Source organism: Xiphias gladius, chromosome 22 (genome assembly GCF_016859285.1).
Source record: "Xiphias gladius isolate SHS-SW01 ecotype Sanya breed wild chromosome 22, ASM1685928v1, whole genome shotgun sequence".
NCBI lineage: Eukaryota > Metazoa > Chordata > Actinopteri > Istiophoriformes > Xiphiidae > Xiphias > Xiphias gladius.
In genome coordinates, this window is record NC_053421.1 from 23,716,368 (window position 1) to 23,736,667 (window position 20,300).

Here is a 20,300-nt window from a genome sequence, read left to right on the forward strand (position 1 = left end):
CCCATGCATCCCTTATATGAACCCTCTTGAGCATATTCCCTCATGCTTACTGTGTAGGTCTACATGCTTATCATGCATACAGTGTATATATACAGTTAATTGGCATACTCAAGACCGAGCGCACACACACACACACACACAGACAAGTCTGCAGGTAGTCCCAGATTTAGGCAGGCAGATTGTCAGAGGCTGTTGAGAGTAAAAAGAGGCTCCCTGTCCGTCTGCCCCTCTTTGAACCCTCCTCACTGAGGAATTCTTCTGGTTTAAAGCTACACAAGCATGAATAATTAGGTATGTAGTACACACACGCACTCTTTAAAACCCCTAAAGCTCCAGCTCTTAACACCAAATTATATGAATGAAAGAAATTGACATTTAAGTCAATTTAATTTTTATTGGAATCATTGGTAGCCCTTGATGGCTGTTTCTTTTACTTCTCTGTGCTGAAGCTGTAACAATATTTTATGGAGACGGCGGCTTTTCTTCATGTTAATTTATTTTCGGTATTTTTACTGATGTTTAAACAACATTCCGCTGATTCCCTGAGTAGTTTAAAAAAAGTAGCTAGAGAGAGAGAGACAGAGAGGGAGTGCCCGAGGACAGCTTACGAGAGTGAGCATAGTGAGCATTTAGTATCAAATGAAATTATGTGTAATTCTGTGGTTAAGCACCCATGTCCCAAAGTCTCAGAAGGCTCAGTGACTCCATCATTATGAAAAGTTATGAAATGTTAAAGTTTCCACTTAACTGCAGTAATTGGTATTCTAATTATTAGATGCTGATTGCTTATATTTAACATTTTCCATTTGTGAACACATTTTGAAGTTGTGTGGAGAGATTCGTTTAGTCTTTTTAAGCCATTTTATTGATGCAGGCTTGTGACCAGAAGCTTGTCGGTTCAATCCGAGGATCGGCAGGATGAAACTGGGTGGGGACAAAGAAACAGCAGCGCTTGCCTCTCTCCTCAGTACCACCGTTGAGGTGCCCTCGAGCAAGGCACTTACACCCCAGCTGCTCCAGTGAAGCTGCTCAGTGGCAACTAACAATTATTTTCATTTCTGACGAATCTGTAGATAATTTTCTCCAACGATCGGTCGCGCGATTAGTCTTTAAAATGTCATAAAATTGTGAAAAATGTCATCGTAGTTTCCCACAGCCATCTTCTAATGTCAAGGATATTTCATTTACTATCAGATGGCCAGAAAAATAACAAATCCTCACATTTAAAAAGCTTGGAACCACCAAATATTGTCCACTTTTACTTGAAAAAATGCCTGAACTGATTAATTATCAAAATAGTCGTCAATTATTTTCTTTCCTTTTAATTGTCTAATTGCTACATCTCTACAGCTCTAGAATAATCTAATTTAATTTTGATAAAACTAGCACCAACCCAAATATGGAAAAACCAGGCCTTATTGTCTTATTGTAACTTGGTCAGCGTAGGTTAACGTAACATTGCATCGTAGAGATTGAAGAGATGGTGGATACAAGTACATTGGTGGGAACATCTTTTCAGCATGATACAGCGGGGCCACAAGTCCAATCCTCACCCAACTGTGGAAAGAAATTGTTTGGAGCTCTAAATATAAGAGATCTGTATAAGTTTTCATCCCATTAGTACAGCACCATGTGGGAAGTGTCCAGGTCTTGTAATTGGGATCATGCACAGGTAAAGGTAGATGGCACCTGAAACATCTTCACTCATCACATTTCTGTCTGTGTCCATTCAGGTGCTGGACCTCCGGCTGATCGGACAGTGGTGATCGAAGAGTACCGGTTTTTGTCTCAAAAGCTGTTTGCGGCCGTGTCCGTCTTTGCCGGCCTTGGCATCCTGCTCGGCATCGTATGTCTAACCTTCAACATCTACAACGGCAACGTCCGGTAAGTCCACTCACACTGAATGAGAATGAAGGCGCGCTCATCGTTTCATTCCCAGGTCCACACTAATAAGCCCCAAACACAGCATGTGTGTTCACTGGAGCTGCAATGATTAGTCGAGTAGTCGATCGACAGAAAATTAATTGGCAACTATTTGAGAATCAATTGATTATTTAAGTCGATTTTTAAGCAAAAATGTAAAATATATAATAGTTTCAGCTTCTCAAATGTAAGAATTTGCCATTTTTCTTGGTCTTACATTATAGTACATTGAATATCTTTGGCTTTTGGTCTGTTGATTTGACAAATATGTGATACGTATTTCATTCACTTCAATAAAATACAAGATTGATTGGATTTTTTTTTTTTTTTGCTTTTCCATTCTCCATGTTTGTCCTTCCGAGAGGCATCAGCGATGACTGAAACCTACAAATAATTGTGAAAATAAAGAGGGAGGTCATGGTTAAAAGGATTTTTTTTTTTTTTTTTTTAAATCTAAAAATGAGAATTGTTAGTTCAGTTAAATGTGGCGCCAGTGGCCCAAAGGTTAAAGACAAGGTTTTGTTCCATGAAATTCAACTGTTCAAGAAGGCCACAACAGCTCCAAAAGTTTGAATAGTGAATTTAAATGACACACTGTAAAAATCTCCAACTGCTCTAGTGGAGCTGATTATCCGGTGTAGACCAAGTGTGAATGTGAGTTTTTGATATGAGACAGGAGGAAATGACTCATGTGTTCAAGGGAGATCTTTCCCTCTTTTGAGGTTAATGTAAATGTTGCATGGCGCTACTGCCTGTCAAGTTTAGGGACCTAAAAGTTGGTGAATTTGGTTTTAGCTTTCTGCAATCTAGCAGCTGGTTTCATTGCCACTGCTTAAGCGTAGCCCCCCACCCAATGCAAACAGACTTCCTTTAAACGGTTCCTTTTGATCTAGGATTTCCAAGCTTAATGCATGTGTGTGAAGTAAGCATCTCTGATGTCTTTATAACATAATATTTCTATGTCTGACCTGGGTCAAAGTGATATAAAGTCCCATAAATCCATGAGCTTATCAGGAGTTTTTCAGAAAGCTGGAGAGGTTTGTTCGTTGGGGGGTCTCTATCTGGCTCCAGTCTGCCTCTCAGGCCCTCTTCCAGCTTTGATTATATTTCAAACACAGTTTAACCTTTTTTTGTCAAAAAATTTTGCCACCAACTGCCTTGTTAGGAGACAAAAATACATTAACAGTCCGCTTCAAAAACAAGAAAAAGTCCAACACAATGACAGTCTTACACACTTTGAAACTATTTAAATATCAGCTGTTGCTATGTGTGTCCAGTGATTTTCCAGCTTTGATGTCTCCAGTGCAGCTACAGTAAAGTTTTATTATAGAATATCCTCCAATGATCTAAAACATCAACAGCAAACGTCGAATTTTGGTCCCTCAGGGTGCTTTCACACTTTTCCCTCTCAGTTTGTCTGGTCCAAACCCATAGGGAAAAAAATTTGATAATTTTTTTAAAATTTCAGTTCTGGTCTGGTTTCTGTTCACACTGGCTATTTTTTTTTTTTTTTGAACCAAGTGAACCAAGAGCTGATTACATGAAGTTACTCAATGATCGGACAGTTCTGGCAGTTGTCATCCACCATCATCAGTGCCACATGATCCCATGTGGGGAAATCAGATTCTGGTGACTCACAGCAGGTCATGCAGCACTTTAAAGCTTCTTATGTCCATTATTATGTTATCTAGTGTCCCAAAGACCTCACAAAGTCATAACTGATTATAAGCATTATTAGTATTATTAGATTGCAAATGGACTGCGTGTTATGACTAATGACTAACCGGTAAAAAGATGCTTCTTGTACAGTAATATTTTGGGGGATATTACTGTGGGATCACCATGTCATGTACTTTTTAAAGTGCATCGAGTTGGACACAAGCACAACACACCACAGTTATTACTTCTTTTGCTTAACTGCCAAGTGAAGTGCATAAATATATACTATTTCTTTTATTTCTTTTTAGATTGCTACCTGAAACAATTCACAATCAGCAAATAGATTTAATAATAGTTTAGCCTTTGATTCCATGTTAAAATCATCACATCCACTATCATGAAATACTGCGGTCGTTACATCTGCTTTGGGACCACAAACAAACCACACCAGAGTTAGTTTAGCCGAGTTAGTTGACCGAGACCATCCTTTTCAACCAGTCTAATATAGAAGAGGAAAGTGTACCAGTTTTTCAGTAGCCTCAATCGACCATAATTCAAAGCAACCCCAGGACATGGTTCATAGTAAGGGAAAAAAAAAAAAACCTCCGGCAGCACAATGAGCATTATATATTATTGGGATGTAACAGCATTAAAGGGTTTTCAGAGGTATCAAAGGTTGGACTTGGGCCAGTGTGCACATGAGAGTGTATGTATGTGTTAATGCGTGTTTGTATGCAGGCAGCACGAGTGTGTGGCTGTACAGTAAATAAGCAATGTGGCCCCAGGGCAACACAGGGGCAGGCCAACGGGATGAAAGAATAAAAGACACAACTACCACTGCGGGATGAGAGAAGCTGCTGTGCTGGGTGGGTGGGTGTTATGGGACTGTACAGATTATACCCAACAAAGGAGTCTTACATCTGGAGATTTTGAGAACAAAATGCTGGGATTGTTTCTAATGTGGCAGTTAAATAAACACATTGTCACAACTCGATAGGGGCCACTTATTTTTTCTTGTGATGGTAATTACTTTTTGCTTTATTATCCTTTAAGCTCCTGTCTGTACTTTCATACACAGCGCAGTTTTGAAACATGATTACAACAGCCACGCTTTAGTATAGTGGAAAAACTTTCATCTGATGTCAGAAATGTAGGCAGACAAATGTGGATGATAAGGAGCTTAAGGCATCCACAATTAATTGTTGCCACCAAGGCAAAATTTGTCCGTCCAGGTTTTTGGATCCATTCATCCATCTTTGATATCTCTCCTGACCCCCTCTCACAGTGGGAGAGAAGGGACTTTCGATTAAGGCCCTCAAAGCGTTGGAAGATTACATTTCGCAACTCGTCTTTCCAGAATTAGTGTCTCGTTACTCTGGATAATCGACGAACCTCACACTTGGCGTCAAAAGGCTTCTCAACAACTTTTAGATGGATTGACATTCAATTTTGCACAGGTGTTCATGGTTCCCAGAGGATGAATCTGTATGACATTGATCCCCTGACCTTTCGCCAAAGGTCAACAGATGGTTGACATTTCTGGTTTTGAGAAAAATGTCGAAACAACTATTGGATGGGTTGCCATGAAATTTGCTACGCACGTTCGTGTTCCCCTCAGGATTAATTGTAATAACTATGGTGATCCCTTAACCTCTCATCCACTGTCATCATCAGGTCATACTTTCAGTTTGTTCAAAACTAATGTAAAAAAAACAAACGGTACTCTGAGTTTAGTGTTAATAAGAAAATATTAGGACTAAATTAAGACCGTGAGTATGGTAAACATTATAGCTGTGTGCCAAATCCAACCACATGCTAATTCTATACAGCACTACAAACTAATTGTCATAGTTAGTGTAAAAAAAGAATAAAAATACTTAATGGCTTTATACTAAAAGGAAGTAATGCAATACATGCAAAAACTGTGTCACTCACTAAGTTAAATTTCATGAACAGAAAGCAAAATGTCTGCCTTAAGATTTAACACTTCTTTTGTTGTGGTTTTCAAAGATGTTTGTGGAGCCGTTTCACCACCACCCACAGTTTATTTAAATTTTTTTCCAGCTGAGAGCAGCTCCTCCATTTCCCTTGTGCAATGCATTGTGGAAGGATAGTATCTATCAACAGCACGCGCAAAAATTCCATGTGCATACTGTCTGGTTTGAGTATGCTTAATTTTGTCACCTTTCAAGTGTGAACACATATACTAAAAACCTTAGAATTAGTATATATTACGTATTTGGTATACCACTTGCTGGTTGCCAAAAAAAATAGTCCCTATTTAAACTGCTGACAGCATGATTAGTGGATTAAATGGTGTGTGTGTGTGTGTGTGTGTGTGTGTGTGTGTGTGTGTGTGTGTGTGTGTGTATATTTTTTTTAATTTAATTTTTTTTTATTTTGGTGCTCAAGTTGTGTTGAAATTTTTGCTGCAGAGGAATTTCCTTTTTCCTTCACCACTTGGAATTTTTTTAGGTTAAACAATCCAGTCAGATATACATTTCACCTGGAGCAGTCGCTTCATAGAAGACAGAAGTTGTCTTCTGTCAACACTTATTAGATTAATGACTGTCAGTTACACATCAGAGGAAATGCTCGGGGAAGAGCAGTGCTCCACATCCGACTTCTTTTTTTTCAGAGTGATGAAACGCGGCCGACTGTCTGAAACAGCAAATAAAGATGACAAAATATATTTTTAAGAGCAGACAACAGACCACCAACAGAATTAATGCCTGCTTACTTACCAATTTACCAAATGTACCTTTTTAAGCAGAAATGTAATTTATGCATTTTTTTCTAAAAATGTTTTTTTTTTTTGTCTTCATGTGTCCCTGTGTGAATCTGTCACTGTTTCAGCTACATCCAGAACTCTCAGCCCTACCTGAACAACATGACAGCGGTGGGCTGCATGATGGCTCTGGCTGCAGTCTTCCCGCTGGGGATTGACGGCCACCATGTCCACAGATCACAGTTTCCAGTTGTCTGCCAGGTAACAGGAGAAAGAGACGGACAGACAGACGGACGGAGAGACAGACAGACAGACAGACAGACAGACAGACACACGCGAGAGCCAGAAGGCGGGGGGAACAGTAGGGCTGGGTATTGTCTGCAAATATTTGGCTTCACTGATTTGACGCTGGCACTGAAACATTCATTTTTTACGAGGTCTGTATTGAAGAGAAACTTATTATGTGATATAATTCAAACATACATATACATTATACACGTATTCTTCTTCTTCCCCTTAAAAGTAGTAGTTAGAAATAAAATTCACATTTCAGACCTTGGTTTGATGAAAAACTATTATATTGAAAGCCTTTATGTTTCATGTAATTTACAGAGCAGATGTGTATGCTGTAGCAGCAAAAAAAACATACATGCAATTCAATTTCAGCTGGACTTTAATGTACGGTTTCCTCTCCTTTTTGTGATAATAAGCTTAAACGCTGGGAATAGCATCTTCTCGTGGTGTCTGACAGTGGCACACATTGTGTATATTGAGTTTTTAATTGAAGTTGTGCAGTGTTTTAAACTGTGCAAAATATGAACCCATGTTTGTTTTTTGTTTTTTTATGGCTGCGGCATTCCCTCAAATGAAACATTCAAGATGTCTTGTCTGTCAGTTTATATGCATTTCCCCAAAAATGCAGCCTCTCATATTTGGTATCTTTGGAAACTCAGGGATCTCCCCTAGAATTTTTTAAAGATAAAGTTCTGATGGTTCATGAGTTTGTATTGATTAGTCCATCTGCAGGGGCCTGTGTCACGTAGCTGGTTATCTACCGGACCTATAAACTCTGGGTTTACCTATCTGGCTACGAGTGCGTTCAAGTGAAAGAGGCAGCGTTATTGTAGTAATGAAAAGAAGTGCTCAATATGAAATGATAGGAAACGATAATACCTGCAGGAAAAATCGGTTACAGCGTCAGCAGAAAAGTGATATTCAACGAGGTGAAATGAAGTGAATCTGACCACACAACTATAATAGAATAAGAATCCGTGGAAACACTGGAAACAATTTCCAAATAGTTAAGTGAAGGCTATAAATAAGTGTGGTAATCATTATGTGTGTCTTTAGTGAGTGAATATTTTTTGCTTTTTTGTCCAGTAGTGAACAAGCTACTCAGGATATGGGATGCACATAAAAAAATGTAAAAGTAATACAAAACTTTCATTGCATTGCATTTATAATCATGGCAGCAAATTAGCAGCGTGTAGATTATTTTTCTAACGATGGACAACAGAGGCTTCAGTCTTTATTTATCACAAAGACGCCTGATGTTATTCTGAGCTGTGATGGAGTAAGGGTGTAAAAGCATCAGCGACTGTGTCATTTCGTATTGTAAACGCCCTCTCCGTCGCCAGTAGTTGGGCTGTTGGCGGGTTGGGCCCTCTGAAGGTGACCTGCTCCGGAGCAGGTCGGCCGCGCAGCGTGGGTTACGATAATTATCTTCCCCGGTAAATCTTTTAAAATACACTGTCCCAACCGTGAGGGACTTTTTTTTGGGTAGTGCTGCTGCTTGTGGTGTGTGTTGTGGTCTACAGACCACTCACCCACACACAATTGACAACAAATTTTATGTTTTGTTTCTTCTAGTCTCCTGATTCTATCTGTGCAAAGCGTTTTAGGATCCCCATGTCACTGTTGACTCAGAGTGGGTTCAGACTTGTGGCTCTGGCTCCAGAGTGTTTTCCACACAACAGCGCCTATTCTCTTTTTCATCATTATCATTTTTTTTCAGTATCTCTTATACTCATTCTGACTTTTTGGTTGTAAAATATAATTTAATTTACCTTCAAAGGAGACCAGGTTTATGACTGTAATCCAGAAGTTTTATTTTCGACAGTACGACAGTACATGAAAACAGCTCTCTAAATTCAAATTGAATCATTATTTTTGTTTTTGTGGCGCTGCTGCTGCTTACCCTGCAGTTATTTTTGCCTTTGCTGCCGTTACAGCTGTCAGTTTTAGTGAAGCCCCACCCTACTGTGAAATTGTATTCCTACTTTCAGCGAACCCACATTTAGGTGTCGTGACGCCCTGACAGTTAGATGTGATGCCTGCGGCAAAAAAGACACACACAAAAAAAAAACAAAATCAGCAGTCGTTTGATCACGAACACACACGGGTGATGGATGTGATGGAAAAAAACACTGACATAATATTATTTTTTTTTTTTTTTTTTTTTTTTTTTTTTTGTTTGTTTAGCCATGATTTGCTGGGTGCTAAGATAGACAGTGGGGTCCCCGCAATGCAGAGGAGGGAGATGAGGTTGGTCTGTCACCCATGTCAAATCTTTGTGTTGTGGAGGCAAGAGGGAGATTTCCATTCCTGTTGCTTCTCTGCTCCTTGTCCTTGTCCAGTTATTCTGTTTTTTTCTGGTTCTCTCTCACACCTTGCCTCTGACCTTCTACTCTGGATCATTTTTTTTTTTTTCCCTGTCTCCCCATCTCCTCAAATTTATGTTATCTCTTTCCTGCTCCTGCTCGCTCTTTGCGTCTTTGCCTCATCACCTGTCTTTTTTTTCTGCATAACCTACACTAGCCTCTCCTGTTGTCTCCCCCGTTGCCTCCTCTCACCCCTCCTTTATCTATTTATCTATGTCTCCTCTCTATCTTATTTTTTCTCACCTCCCTCTCCTGCTAAACCTGCAAATTCCCCTTCTCCTCCCTTCCCCTCCTTTTCATCTCATCCATCTCATCTCTCTTACTCTCCTCTTTTTCTCATCCTATCTCAGCCCTCTCCTCACCTATACTCTCCATTCCTTTCCACTCTCCTTCTCATCTCTTCTCCTTCTCATCTCATCTCACCCTTTCTTTTTCATGTCAACCTTCTCCTCTCCTCTTTTCTTCTTCCTCTCCCCTCATAGTTTTCTCATCTCACTCCTCTCCTCTCTTCTCATCTCGTCACATGTAATCTCACCTATCTCTCCTCCCCTCTCCTAAACTTTCCTCTCTTCTCTTTTTCATCTCACTTCTCTCCTCTTCTCCTTCTTATCTCCTCTCACTCCTCGTACCCCCCCATTTGCTTCTTTCCTGACCTCCTTTTTTTTCATCTCACCCTCTCACATTCCTTCCTCTCCTCTCCTCTCGGGCTCCCCTTCATGGATGTATTGGATGTGTGACTAAGAAATGTGCAAAGCATGTGTATATACTTTGTATTCTTATGCTTTAATAAAGGCAAATGGCTTAATTTCCACTGGGGAGACATTTTCAGTCCCCCTCACTTTTATAGTTTCAGGATGATATTATTTTTACTAAATATCTCTATAAACTCTTGCTGTCCAGCCACCGCAGTCCAAATGCGAGAAGAGAGGGACTGATAAAAATGTTGATATATTCATCTGAGTCGCCTTCAATTATCACGCTGTGCTCAGAGCAATTACCTCAGTGAGCTGTGAGTGGCGCAAGGTTTTTGAACTTTTTCGCCCTGGGTCTCACCTCTCAGGCTTCTCACAGGCTGCCCTGCCTTGTTGGTGGAGGCTGTCAAGAACGTTCGCAGTCTAAACGGAATACCAGCAGACAGTAATCAGGGCTGGAAAATGAAGAAATATTTTATATTAGACCAACTCAGTTCTACTATATTGTCATTCATAATCTGTTTAACCACCAGTCTAAATTTACGTGTGCCCACAGGAAGGAACTGTACTTGTTGACAAATACGTTAATACACACATATATCTACTTATAACTCTACAGTGTGTTATAAACAATTTATTAAATGGCTATATACTGCTTATAAGTGCTAAATAAGGGAACTTAAAGTAAAGTGTAACCTGATATTTTTATTTAGTGAGACATTCGATTAAAAGATGACATACACATTTATTTTTGTACCTCACTGTGCCCCCTCCCAAACTTCTGAAACCAAATCTACACCGATGAATAAAGGTATTTTAAAGGTATAATTCTCCTCCCCTTTAATCACATCTTCTTATTTTTCCGTTTGCCTCCTCTCCTCTCCTCTCCTCTCCTTCAGTTCCGCCTGTGGCTCCTCGGCCTCGGCTTCAGCCTGGCGTACGGCAGCATGTTCACCAAGATCTGGTGGGTCCACACCCTCTTCACAAAGAAGGACGAGAAGAAGGAGAAGAAGAAGGTAAGGGGGACTAGTGCGAGGGAGGGAGGGAGGGATAAGCCTCTCAGCGGTCTCAGGAGAGTAGAGAAAGGATGGGAGATGGAGGCCAGGCCATGCAGCATGTGTGGCGCTGGCTGATAAAAAAAAAAAAGTTCTAAAACTTTGCAGGCTTCCTAGTAACATAAGCTTATAAGAGGCCAGCTCGGCATCATTCACTATGGCGGGGTTTTGGACACACACTGACATAGATACTGTACTCTACACATGCACACAGGAAGCACATGTACCTACACACATGCAGAGACGCATGAAGAAGCAGATTTCGGGCGCGCACAACCAGGCCCCTGATGCCAGCTTCATCAGCTTTATGTGCATGCCTGTGTGTTGAAGAGCCAGTGTGTACGTAATTATGTGTGTGTGGGTGTGTGTTCCTCCTCTTGAAGATAGTGTATCCTGGAGCCAGCAAGATACTGCCAGTCTGCGATGTGTTGTGGGAATTTCTAAGACCTAATCAGAAGAATAAGAGATTAAGCCATTTATGGAATATTTATGAATATGGATGAGTATTAAAGTTCTATGCAGAAATCCAACCTTCGGGGGGTTTATTATTTGAGCCAAAGCACAACGAATCGGGTTGACTTTCAACTCTCTTCATGTCCACAGAAGGGCAATTTGCCAGAGAGCTGTGCGTGAGTATTTAAAGTAACTTTCACAAATCGAGGGGAGAATGAGCGCTTTTCAAATCATTTTTCATGCAACTCAAGTGAAGAGGCGCCCAGGACTGTGTAATGTGTTTTCGTCTTTATTTTATTTTTCAGTCTTAGTCATTGTATGCTTTAATAGCTATTATTATGTTGGAGGTGCTGGGAATAAGCCAGCGTGGTCAAATAAAAAAAGATGTGTGGAAAGACCAAAGGACAGCAAAGTGTGAGAGCTCATTTTTGCGGCTTGTTTTCAGTTACGGGTGCATTGCTTCCATTATAGCCAAGGTAAGAATAATGGAGTCGATATTGGTCTCTTCGGAAACTGTCCACACAATAGCAGTGTCATCTGAGTGAGTATAAATGATGATTTCAGGTGGCAGAATAAATATAGCTACTGCAGTTCCACCGTGTGTCTCTCTTGCAGACACACACACGCTAACTCCCGCTGCTCCTAAAATATACTTGGACACACACACTTGTACACACACTCGGATGAGACACATTGAGAAAGACAATTCGTGCCCAGTCATCCAGAAATCCCAAGGACGCCTGTCGTATTATTTGTCCCGGTTGTTTGTCTTTGTTTGTGGACTGGGTCGTGATGCCCTTGGATAGTGATGACTGTTGTTTACGTGTGTTTTTGTGTGTGCATGTGCGTGTGTCTTTGCTCAATCTCACGCAGCAACACTTGGAGCCATGGAAACTCTACGCAACAGTTGGAGTGCTGCTGGCTATCGACTTCCTGTCACTCATGATTTGGCAGATTGTGGATCCTCTGCACATTACGGTCGAGGTAGAGTACGAGAGACAGATGAGATAATTTGTGTGTCATCACCCATTTGCGCAGACCGTGCAGCCGCTGTCATCAGTCAATAATGCAGTGATGAGACACTGAACCTCGTTTGTAGAAATGTTCTTTCACTTTGATTCATCTTGCACTTAAAGACCACGAACTAAAACATAAATATCATGTCATTTCACAAAGCACAGATGAACAGCAGTGCCATAACAGTGACATTTATGGTTTGAATAATTATATTTATTTGTGTCTGATAATGTTTGATTGAACCATAAGCACCGTTTAAGGTACCCCGTGGCATTTATATAATAAACAAACTTTTGATTAATTAAACATTCATCAAACAGTTGAAAAAAAACATGTTAAATGAACCTCCTGCCTGATAAAACATTTATCTTTTAAAGGTCCCTTGAAATTGTAAGTTGAACTTCATTAAACCTTCATTAATCAATATTTTCAGGATTAATATTTATTCAAAAGACTTACTTGCTCATTTTCGGCACTCACAGTGCAGAAAACCCAGAATTATGAACCACATCTGCAGCTCTGTGGTGTATTTTTTTATGCATTTTAGCCTCTTTTAGCTCATTGTTTTTTCTGTACATTTACATATGGTTCAGTCCGAGCTGCTCTCATCAATCTTAACGTAGATTTATTTCCAAAAACATAACTAAGCAAAGCTAGCAGAGACCCACTACCTGCCCAGCACCAAATGTTAGTCAGACAAAGGTTAGCGACTAGCTGGTGAGGAAAGTTGAACATTTAGTAGATAAAAACCGAGATATATTTCTTAAGAGATAGTGGAGACCAAAACAGAACCAAACGAGAACAAATGTTGGACTTAAATTTGTCAAGTGGTCAGAAAAACTCCAAATAATGCTAATGCTAATGCTGCTCAGCCTCTCATGGAGGTAAAAGGAAGCTATCTTTTAGTAACATGTTTGCTTAAACTGTCTGCTTGTTTTGATGTTTTCTGCGCTGTAGCGGCCAAAATCTGATTAATGCAGCTTTAATGTGAGGTAATTTCTGTTCTAATCATAGACCTTCACGGGAGACATTTTGACATGTCGGAGTAGGAAAAATACACGTGTAAATAAGAAAATGAATGAATTCCTTTTGGCAGCTTTTGTTTCAGGCTCGGGGTATTGTGCATGCTGGCTCTCCTGTCCCACCGTCATGAATGACTGGCACACTTGAATTGAACGGAGCCATTCTTAATGTTCTTAGTGCCACCTGTGCCTCTCCTGCTATTATTTAAAATGTGTGCTGTGAGAAGTGGGCTTATTCTAAACCTAGTGAAACTAAATGAAATATCAGTTGAGGTGAGCATGGCTGATTTTTATCTGAGGGTAAGGATTTCATAAAAGTTTGTTATGAATTCCTTAGTGGGAGTTTGTGTTTTGCCTAAAGATGAAATATTTACTGTTTTTCAGAAAGCAACTATTTTCCTTGCAGTTTTGAATTCATGGGGTCTTTAATGATTTGAACGGTTGGGCTGTGTCTGAAATCACTCCCTCGTTCACTCAGTGATAATTCCCTCTATATTAGACACTCAATAGTTAACTCTATAGAGAGCAATGAAATGGGGCACCGATAAATTGTCGTCACTTTGCGTCATCACTGACAGCCATAGTGTTGCACGACTGTAATTTTTCCATCTGCTGTATTAAAATAAGACACATTGCACTGTGATATTGTTAGGAGAACATAGTGTACATGTCATGGACACTACTTTTTTGTCCCATTGTAAGAAATTTTTGGGGAGGCTATATAGCACATAAATTTCACATTAAGAATTCATACTCTCAAATAAAACAATGGATAGTAAATATAGCGCTCTATATAGTAAATAAGGTGTGAGTTCACAGGGTTTGCAGACCTCTTTCTTCCTGTATTGTGGCAATGTTACCTTTTACAGTGTGCTACCAACGCCAACTGATGATAAGCATTGATACACAGGGATGCTGTCTCGTGTCATTCCTCATGGCATGCAGCACAGGAACCCATTCATCAAAATGTTGCTGCAAAGCCCCACTAGGGGTCAAAAACTCCACAGGGTACCTTTTAATATGCGGAAACATTTTACAACCAAGGTGAAACCTTATCACGGCAGTACTTCATTCATCCACGAGCAACTTACTAATTCAGCCTCTGTAGGAACTAGAGCTAGATGTCGTTATCAGTCCAAATCTGCATAGCTCTGACTTTAACTTCAGTCAAACCTTATATAGAAATTTTAAACAGCTATATTTCATATTTATCGGATATCTGATACACTATTAATTCAGTCATCTATATCTGTCTTGCGGCAAGGACCTATTTACCCGAGGGGATCAACAGCGCAGTCACTGGGGCTTATGCTTACTGTGCATTTTTGCCTCCCTCTACAATGTGCTGCTGCCTCATTGTTTCTCATTATCTCCCACTCTCTCTCTATCTCTCTCTCTCCTTCCCTCTTTCTCTTTTATCCTTCCATTCCTCTTCCCTCTGCCTCCATCTGCCATGTGAGTAGAAGTTCACTAAGGAGGCCCCTAAAGAAGATTTGGATGTCCTGATTCAGCCCTTGTTGCAGCACTGCAGCTCAGAGAAGATGAACACATGGCTTGGTATCTGTCCAACCTTATTTCCTTTTTTTTTTTACCCTTTCTGCTCTTATTTTGCCCCTTTATCACTCTTTGCCCTGCTCAGGTTTTGAATATCTATGTCACACACGGACATATGTAGACACATATGCGTACACACTAACACACACGTCATTGCCATTCACTCTGAATTAAACAGCCCCCGCCTCACTCATCCCTCGCCTCCCCCTTACGTTTGATTCCTCTTTTTTTCTCTGCTCTCGCTTTGCACCGTCTTTGCTTCTCTTTTTGTCGGCCCACGCAGTCCCTCTCTCCTTCTGTCTCTCGCTGTCTGTCTCTCTGCTGTCTTTCTTAGCCTGGCAGCTCTTATGAAAGTATAATGGTGCTGAAATTCAAATAATGTGGGTCACAAACTGGGCCATTGCCCCATAGCATTTCCTTTCTCAGAGAAGAAAAGATGGTGCCTTAATATCAGGCGGTATAAAGAAACAATGGACAGTCTGAAGAAGTGTCGAACTTACTCGGTCACGCAGTATCTCTTTTCTTCCCCGCTTCTCTCACTTTCACCGTTTTATAATCTTTTCTCTGTCAGTCTGTCTGGCTCTGCCTGCCTCTCTACATATTCAGTTTCTTTGCTCTAAAGTATGTATTGAATCTACATTTTTGGTTTTCTACTTCTGCACAACCCAGTCATAGTCAGTGAATCGAGAATCTTGCTATCGCCTACATTAGAAGCAAGCAATGGCCATGTTAAGCCGTGTAAAGAAAAAGATAAAGTGATTTAGTATGTAGCATTGCACTTCCATAAAGCTGAGGAGCTGACAGGCTAAAAAAGAAAGGAAAAAAAGGCACAAAAAAACCCCCCCCTAAAAACTATGAGTCTGCATCATGTTAGTGGCGCTGTGAGGTTGTACGTTGCTTGTACTGGGCGAAATGCTAACGTCAGCATGCTAACATGCTCACAAACGACAATGCTAACACGCCGATGTTGAGTAAGTATTATGTGTGTTAGCATGTTAAGATTTGCCTATTAGCACTAAACACAAAGTACAGATGAGGCTAGTGCTGCAGCTATTTGGTCATAAACCAAACTAATGGACATATTAAAATTTTGACCTGATGATGGTACAACATGAAAAGTTCTGGAATTACCAAAGTTTTTATAATTCGTTCTGAGGGGGGCATGAATGTTGGTACCAAAACTTCATGGCAACTCAATCCAATAGTTGTCAAGACACCCAAAACAGTAGTTCCTGAGATATTTCAGTCTGGGCCAAAGTGATGGACTGACCGACTAACTGAACAGCATTGCGCTACGTCAAAATTGATGCAGCAAAAGCCAAGATATCCTTGTTACTGCTTTGTACTTTTGATATCTGCTGTCTTCAGTATAATTCCGTGAATATAAACAAAACGCTACCAAAGCCTGTTCTTCGATGTCTGAGTAAGTCCCCGAGACTGCATCTATCGCCACATCCTGCATCATGCGCAACATATTCTTTGTTACATCGCAAACCAAAAGACTACTGGCAAACATCTTGGTCCAAAATACTACGATATGACTTAATGAAATAATATTTTGTGTGTGCTTGCAACACGTTAAGCCTGGCACACGTATAACTTGACCAGAGTTCCAAAAAAAAGCACCAAAGTGTAAATTCTGTGTTTCCTAACTGGTGTTTGCTCATGTTAAGAAGTGTGTTTTGTCGGTTTGAGAGACCAAATTTTGAATTAGAGAAGCTCAAATTTGACACTGAAAGCCAAAGTATCGATCTTCATCCTTGAAAAAGTAAGAATGTAATCAAACATACATTTATTCATAGTTTGGTTATGTTATTAATCATCAGTCATTTAATTTTGTCTTTCAAATTGATGAACATTTGGTTTCCTTTTGTCTCATATGCAGTATACATACATACATATATACACACATACACAAGTGTTCTGTTACTTAAATTGCCGCCTCCATCGCATCACACACGTCCAAATGGCCGCTTGCTCACTCATTCAGTCGTTCACCTGCATTCTCTCACTGTTTTTCTCCCTTCCTGCAGGTGTGGTTTATGGTTACAAGGGTCTGCTGCTGCTGCTGGGCATCTTTCTGGCTTATGAGACCAAGTCCGTCTCCACAGAAAAGATCAATGACCATCGGGCCGTGGGGATGGCTATTTACAACGTTGCTGTGAGTCCAAATAAGAAACGATACTGTCATGTCTAAACTCCTGTTTCTGGGTGCAGCTGTCTGCCTTTCTTGCTGTATTTCTCTCTGCAAAGAGCAGTTGCAGAGAGTTTGTGGCACGCTGAATAACATTAAAGTGGCAATGAGTAAGATTTTTATTACCCCATAGCGCAAAATGACCGTCATATATCTGCGGGGGGTTGATCAATGCCAGTGCCTCCATGATTACTTTTCCTGGTGCTAAGATTTTTCGCCTCCTGAAGACACTTTCCTGCTCATTTTAGAACAAATAGCAGGCAACTGAGCAGCATTTCAAGACATTTCAGCTGCGGAGGCTTAAAAGCCTCGTTCTCAAGGGGCAACCGGTTGCAGTTCCTGCAGGTCGTTTATTAAAGTTAATGGAGTTCACAGATAACTTAATTATCCTTTAATGCCTCTGTTGTGTATTTTTGATATTTGAGTAGATAACTGCCTAAAGGTTTCAGCATTCACCATTTTGCAACGTTTTTTAAAAATCCTGCAGGAAGTCAGTTGTGGGCACAGCAGAATATAAATGACAACTTTCCCTCTGAAAATAACCTTTGGGACATGCTGAACATCGCAGATTGTTGATCTAGTATAAAACACTGAAAAGTACATGCCAGTATAAGGATTATTTGGAGCAATATGAGACACAGAAACAGGCTTATGTGTGAAATATTCAGGCTTTTCCACAAGCACATCTTGAGATTTTATTCTCTGAACGGCAGCTCTCTGGATGCATTTATGTCCAAATCATAATACTGCCAGCGCAAACTGCCCTCTTACATGAATCATAAATTTTGATGCTTATGGCGCCTGTGGTGCTGTGATAGTAACAGTCATATCTCAGCTCTCCTTTTCTAAAATGAAAACTTGTTCTCTGTGGGACTGGCTGGTGAAATAAATGTTAACTACAATAAAAAAAAAAATGCAAAAGGGTGCATCACAAAGTTTTATCTCGCTGGAATCTCATGCAACTCGGGCTTCCTTTATGTTTGATAAGCCGAGTGCTCTGTCCTTAGAAAATATACTGCTAGAAATCTGTGCACAATGGGGGTTATGCAGTATCTTTGTGTGTGGATGGCAGAGATTGCATACACAGAGCTTTGTATGGAGCCACTGCCTTTCCCCTACGACAGGAAGAGGTGTAAAAATGTACCCGTTTGGGCTCCATATTACAGTGGTAAACGCAGCCATCAGTCTTTTTTCAGTGGCTGTTAATAGCAAGTGAATCATCTTAAACGGAGGGACCTTCGATGCACTTTGCACCGAAATAGCTGCCATTATGTTCACTTTAGCCACTTCAGACAAATACTCCCAGACACTCTTGGCACAGGGCACCTTTGAAATTGACGTAAAATGTCTGGAAAAAGTGGTTTCTGTCACTTTAACTGCCGGAGGAGTTTTTCTGTTTTGATCAAAAGCAGCCAAACATTTTTTCTCTTAGTTTTAACCCCCGTTCTACAGAATTCCCTGTCCTTGTTTGGATTCTCATTAATAAATAAAGAAGGGAAGCATCCAAACACTTATCAACTTATACTTTGTGGATATGTAACTAATAAATTGATTGATCTCGCCTCTTCCATCAAGGAGAGAATTTGTCATTGATCTATCATTCATAGTTATTTGTGACCACATTAAATGCAGCTTGCATGCTCATTTCATCACGTGGTTCCATAGTGTGAAGCGAATCTAATGTTATGATATACACATGTAAGTTTTATGGTGATGTCAATAGTTAATGGTGTCTGCAAAGGGACCTCTTTCCTCTTTGCTAAGCTGTGAGCTTCAGGCCCTGATGAGATGACAATGCGGTGATTGTCGGTGCGCTGTTGCCGCTTCAGTCATGACTTTTTAATGCTGTTTTCACATGGGAGCCCTCCCCTGAATGATAAACAGATGCCTAATGCTTTTATGGATGTGATTTTCCTCCCCTCTCGTTCTCTCAACCCTACGTTATTCTCCGCCTTCTTTCCTCGTAACACCCCTCTGCCTCCTTCTTCCTCTTTACTTAAACCACACTGTTACTTTTTCCTGCTCCCTTGTTCCAACCACTGTCTCTTTTCTCTCTGTTTCTCTCTCTCTGTCTGTCTCTTTCTGCAGGTGTTGTGTCTGATCACAGCTCCGGTGACTATGATCCTGTCTTCGCAGCAAGACGCCTCCTTTGCCTTTGCCTCTCTAGCAATAGTCTTCTCTGCCTACATCACTCTGGTGGTGCTTTTTGTACCCAAGGTGCTCTGACTCATGACTGATGCTTTTAGGAACTGCTGCACACACTGACAATTACACTCCAAAGGTCAAACACACCAATCTAAGTGTCTTTTCTGAAGAGAGTCCAGTCTGTATGGCGTGGTGCGTGAAAGTGACAAACTTCTGGAAGTTCAGATTGTTCAGTCTGAAAGGCCTAAACACACTTTGATGTCGAGCGCAGTGCAACACTGGACTGGCTGTGACATTAAATAGGAAGGCTACTTAAATGATCGTATATTGAATATATTTTTGATTTCACCATTAGGGTAATTGTAAAATTTCCAAATACGCAGATAGTTAATATACTATATTTTTACATTTGTAGCTGCTGAAAACATTTAGTGTTAGGAAGAAAAATTCTCTGGCACAAAGAAAGTGAGATATTTTACATGCCTGGCAGCAGCTACAATGATTTGTTTGCCATAAATAGGCGAGGAGCTCTTTAGTGAGTAGTCTGAGCACAGCTGCAGACGACTGTGCAGACAAAGGAAAGAGTGCCACCTACAGAAATTCAAACTTCATTAACTGAAAATCCAAGGGAAAATACATCACAATATCGTCACCGCTGTTTGATTGTCAGGCTATTTCTGGGAGCTCGGTGCGGAGACAGCACAGCTGCGAGCGCTGAGCGCCCAAGATGTCGCCAAAATAAGAAAAAAATAAAAGTGACAACACTGTAGATTAACTTCAGTGATGAAAACCTTTCTAAGCCCACAGACACATGTGAGAGATTTGGCTTAAAGGGCTGAAAAATATTAAAAATGTGTTCTCATTAGGTGTTCTCAGCAGATGCATTATTCATTCTGCGTACTGCTCTCTTAGGGCTGATTTTATATTTTATATTGACTTCCTGCTCCTGTGGCGGTCCAGATGCGGCGTCTCATTACCCGCGGTGAGTGGCAGTCGGAGCAGCAGGACACCCTGAAGACGGGCTCGTCCACCAACAACAACGATGAGGAGAAATCCAGGCAGCTTGAGAGGGAGAACAGGGAGCTGCAAAAGATCATCCAGGAGGTGAAGACATTGTACACATTATACAAACACATACACTGCTAGACATCTTAGTCAACATTTTAAGTTTGTCCTGGAGACAAATGCTGTATTTTTT

The 20,300-nt window shown here is 40.5% G+C and overlaps 1 protein-coding gene across 5 annotated transcripts in view; it reads left to right on the plus strand.

The window, feature by feature from the left end:
* The window catches only part of gabbr1a (gamma-aminobutyric acid (GABA) B receptor, 1a), a 68,170-nt gene that overhangs the window by 45,696 nt on the left and 2,174 nt on the right, over positions 1 to 20,300 (plus strand). For 2 of the 5 annotated variants that reach the window (XM_040116699.1, XM_040116702.1), the window contains 8 exons: positions 1,734 to 1,884; positions 6,439 to 6,571; positions 10,562 to 10,678; positions 12,044 to 12,154; positions 14,673 to 14,766; positions 16,797 to 16,924; positions 19,046 to 19,174; positions 20,063 to 20,206. In XM_040116699.1, the coding sequence (XP_039972633.1) occupies positions 1,734 to 1,884; positions 6,439 to 6,571; positions 10,562 to 10,678; positions 12,044 to 12,154; positions 14,673 to 14,766; positions 16,797 to 16,924; positions 19,046 to 19,174; positions 20,063 to 20,206 (1,007 nt within the window). Of the gene's footprint in view, positions 1 to 1,733; positions 1,885 to 6,438; positions 6,572 to 10,561; positions 10,679 to 12,043; positions 12,155 to 14,672; positions 14,767 to 16,796; positions 16,925 to 19,045; positions 19,175 to 20,062; positions 20,207 to 20,300 lie in introns of those variants that run through there. The other 3 variants (XM_040116700.1, XR_005706360.1, XM_040116703.1) reach the window with 3 other exon arrangements.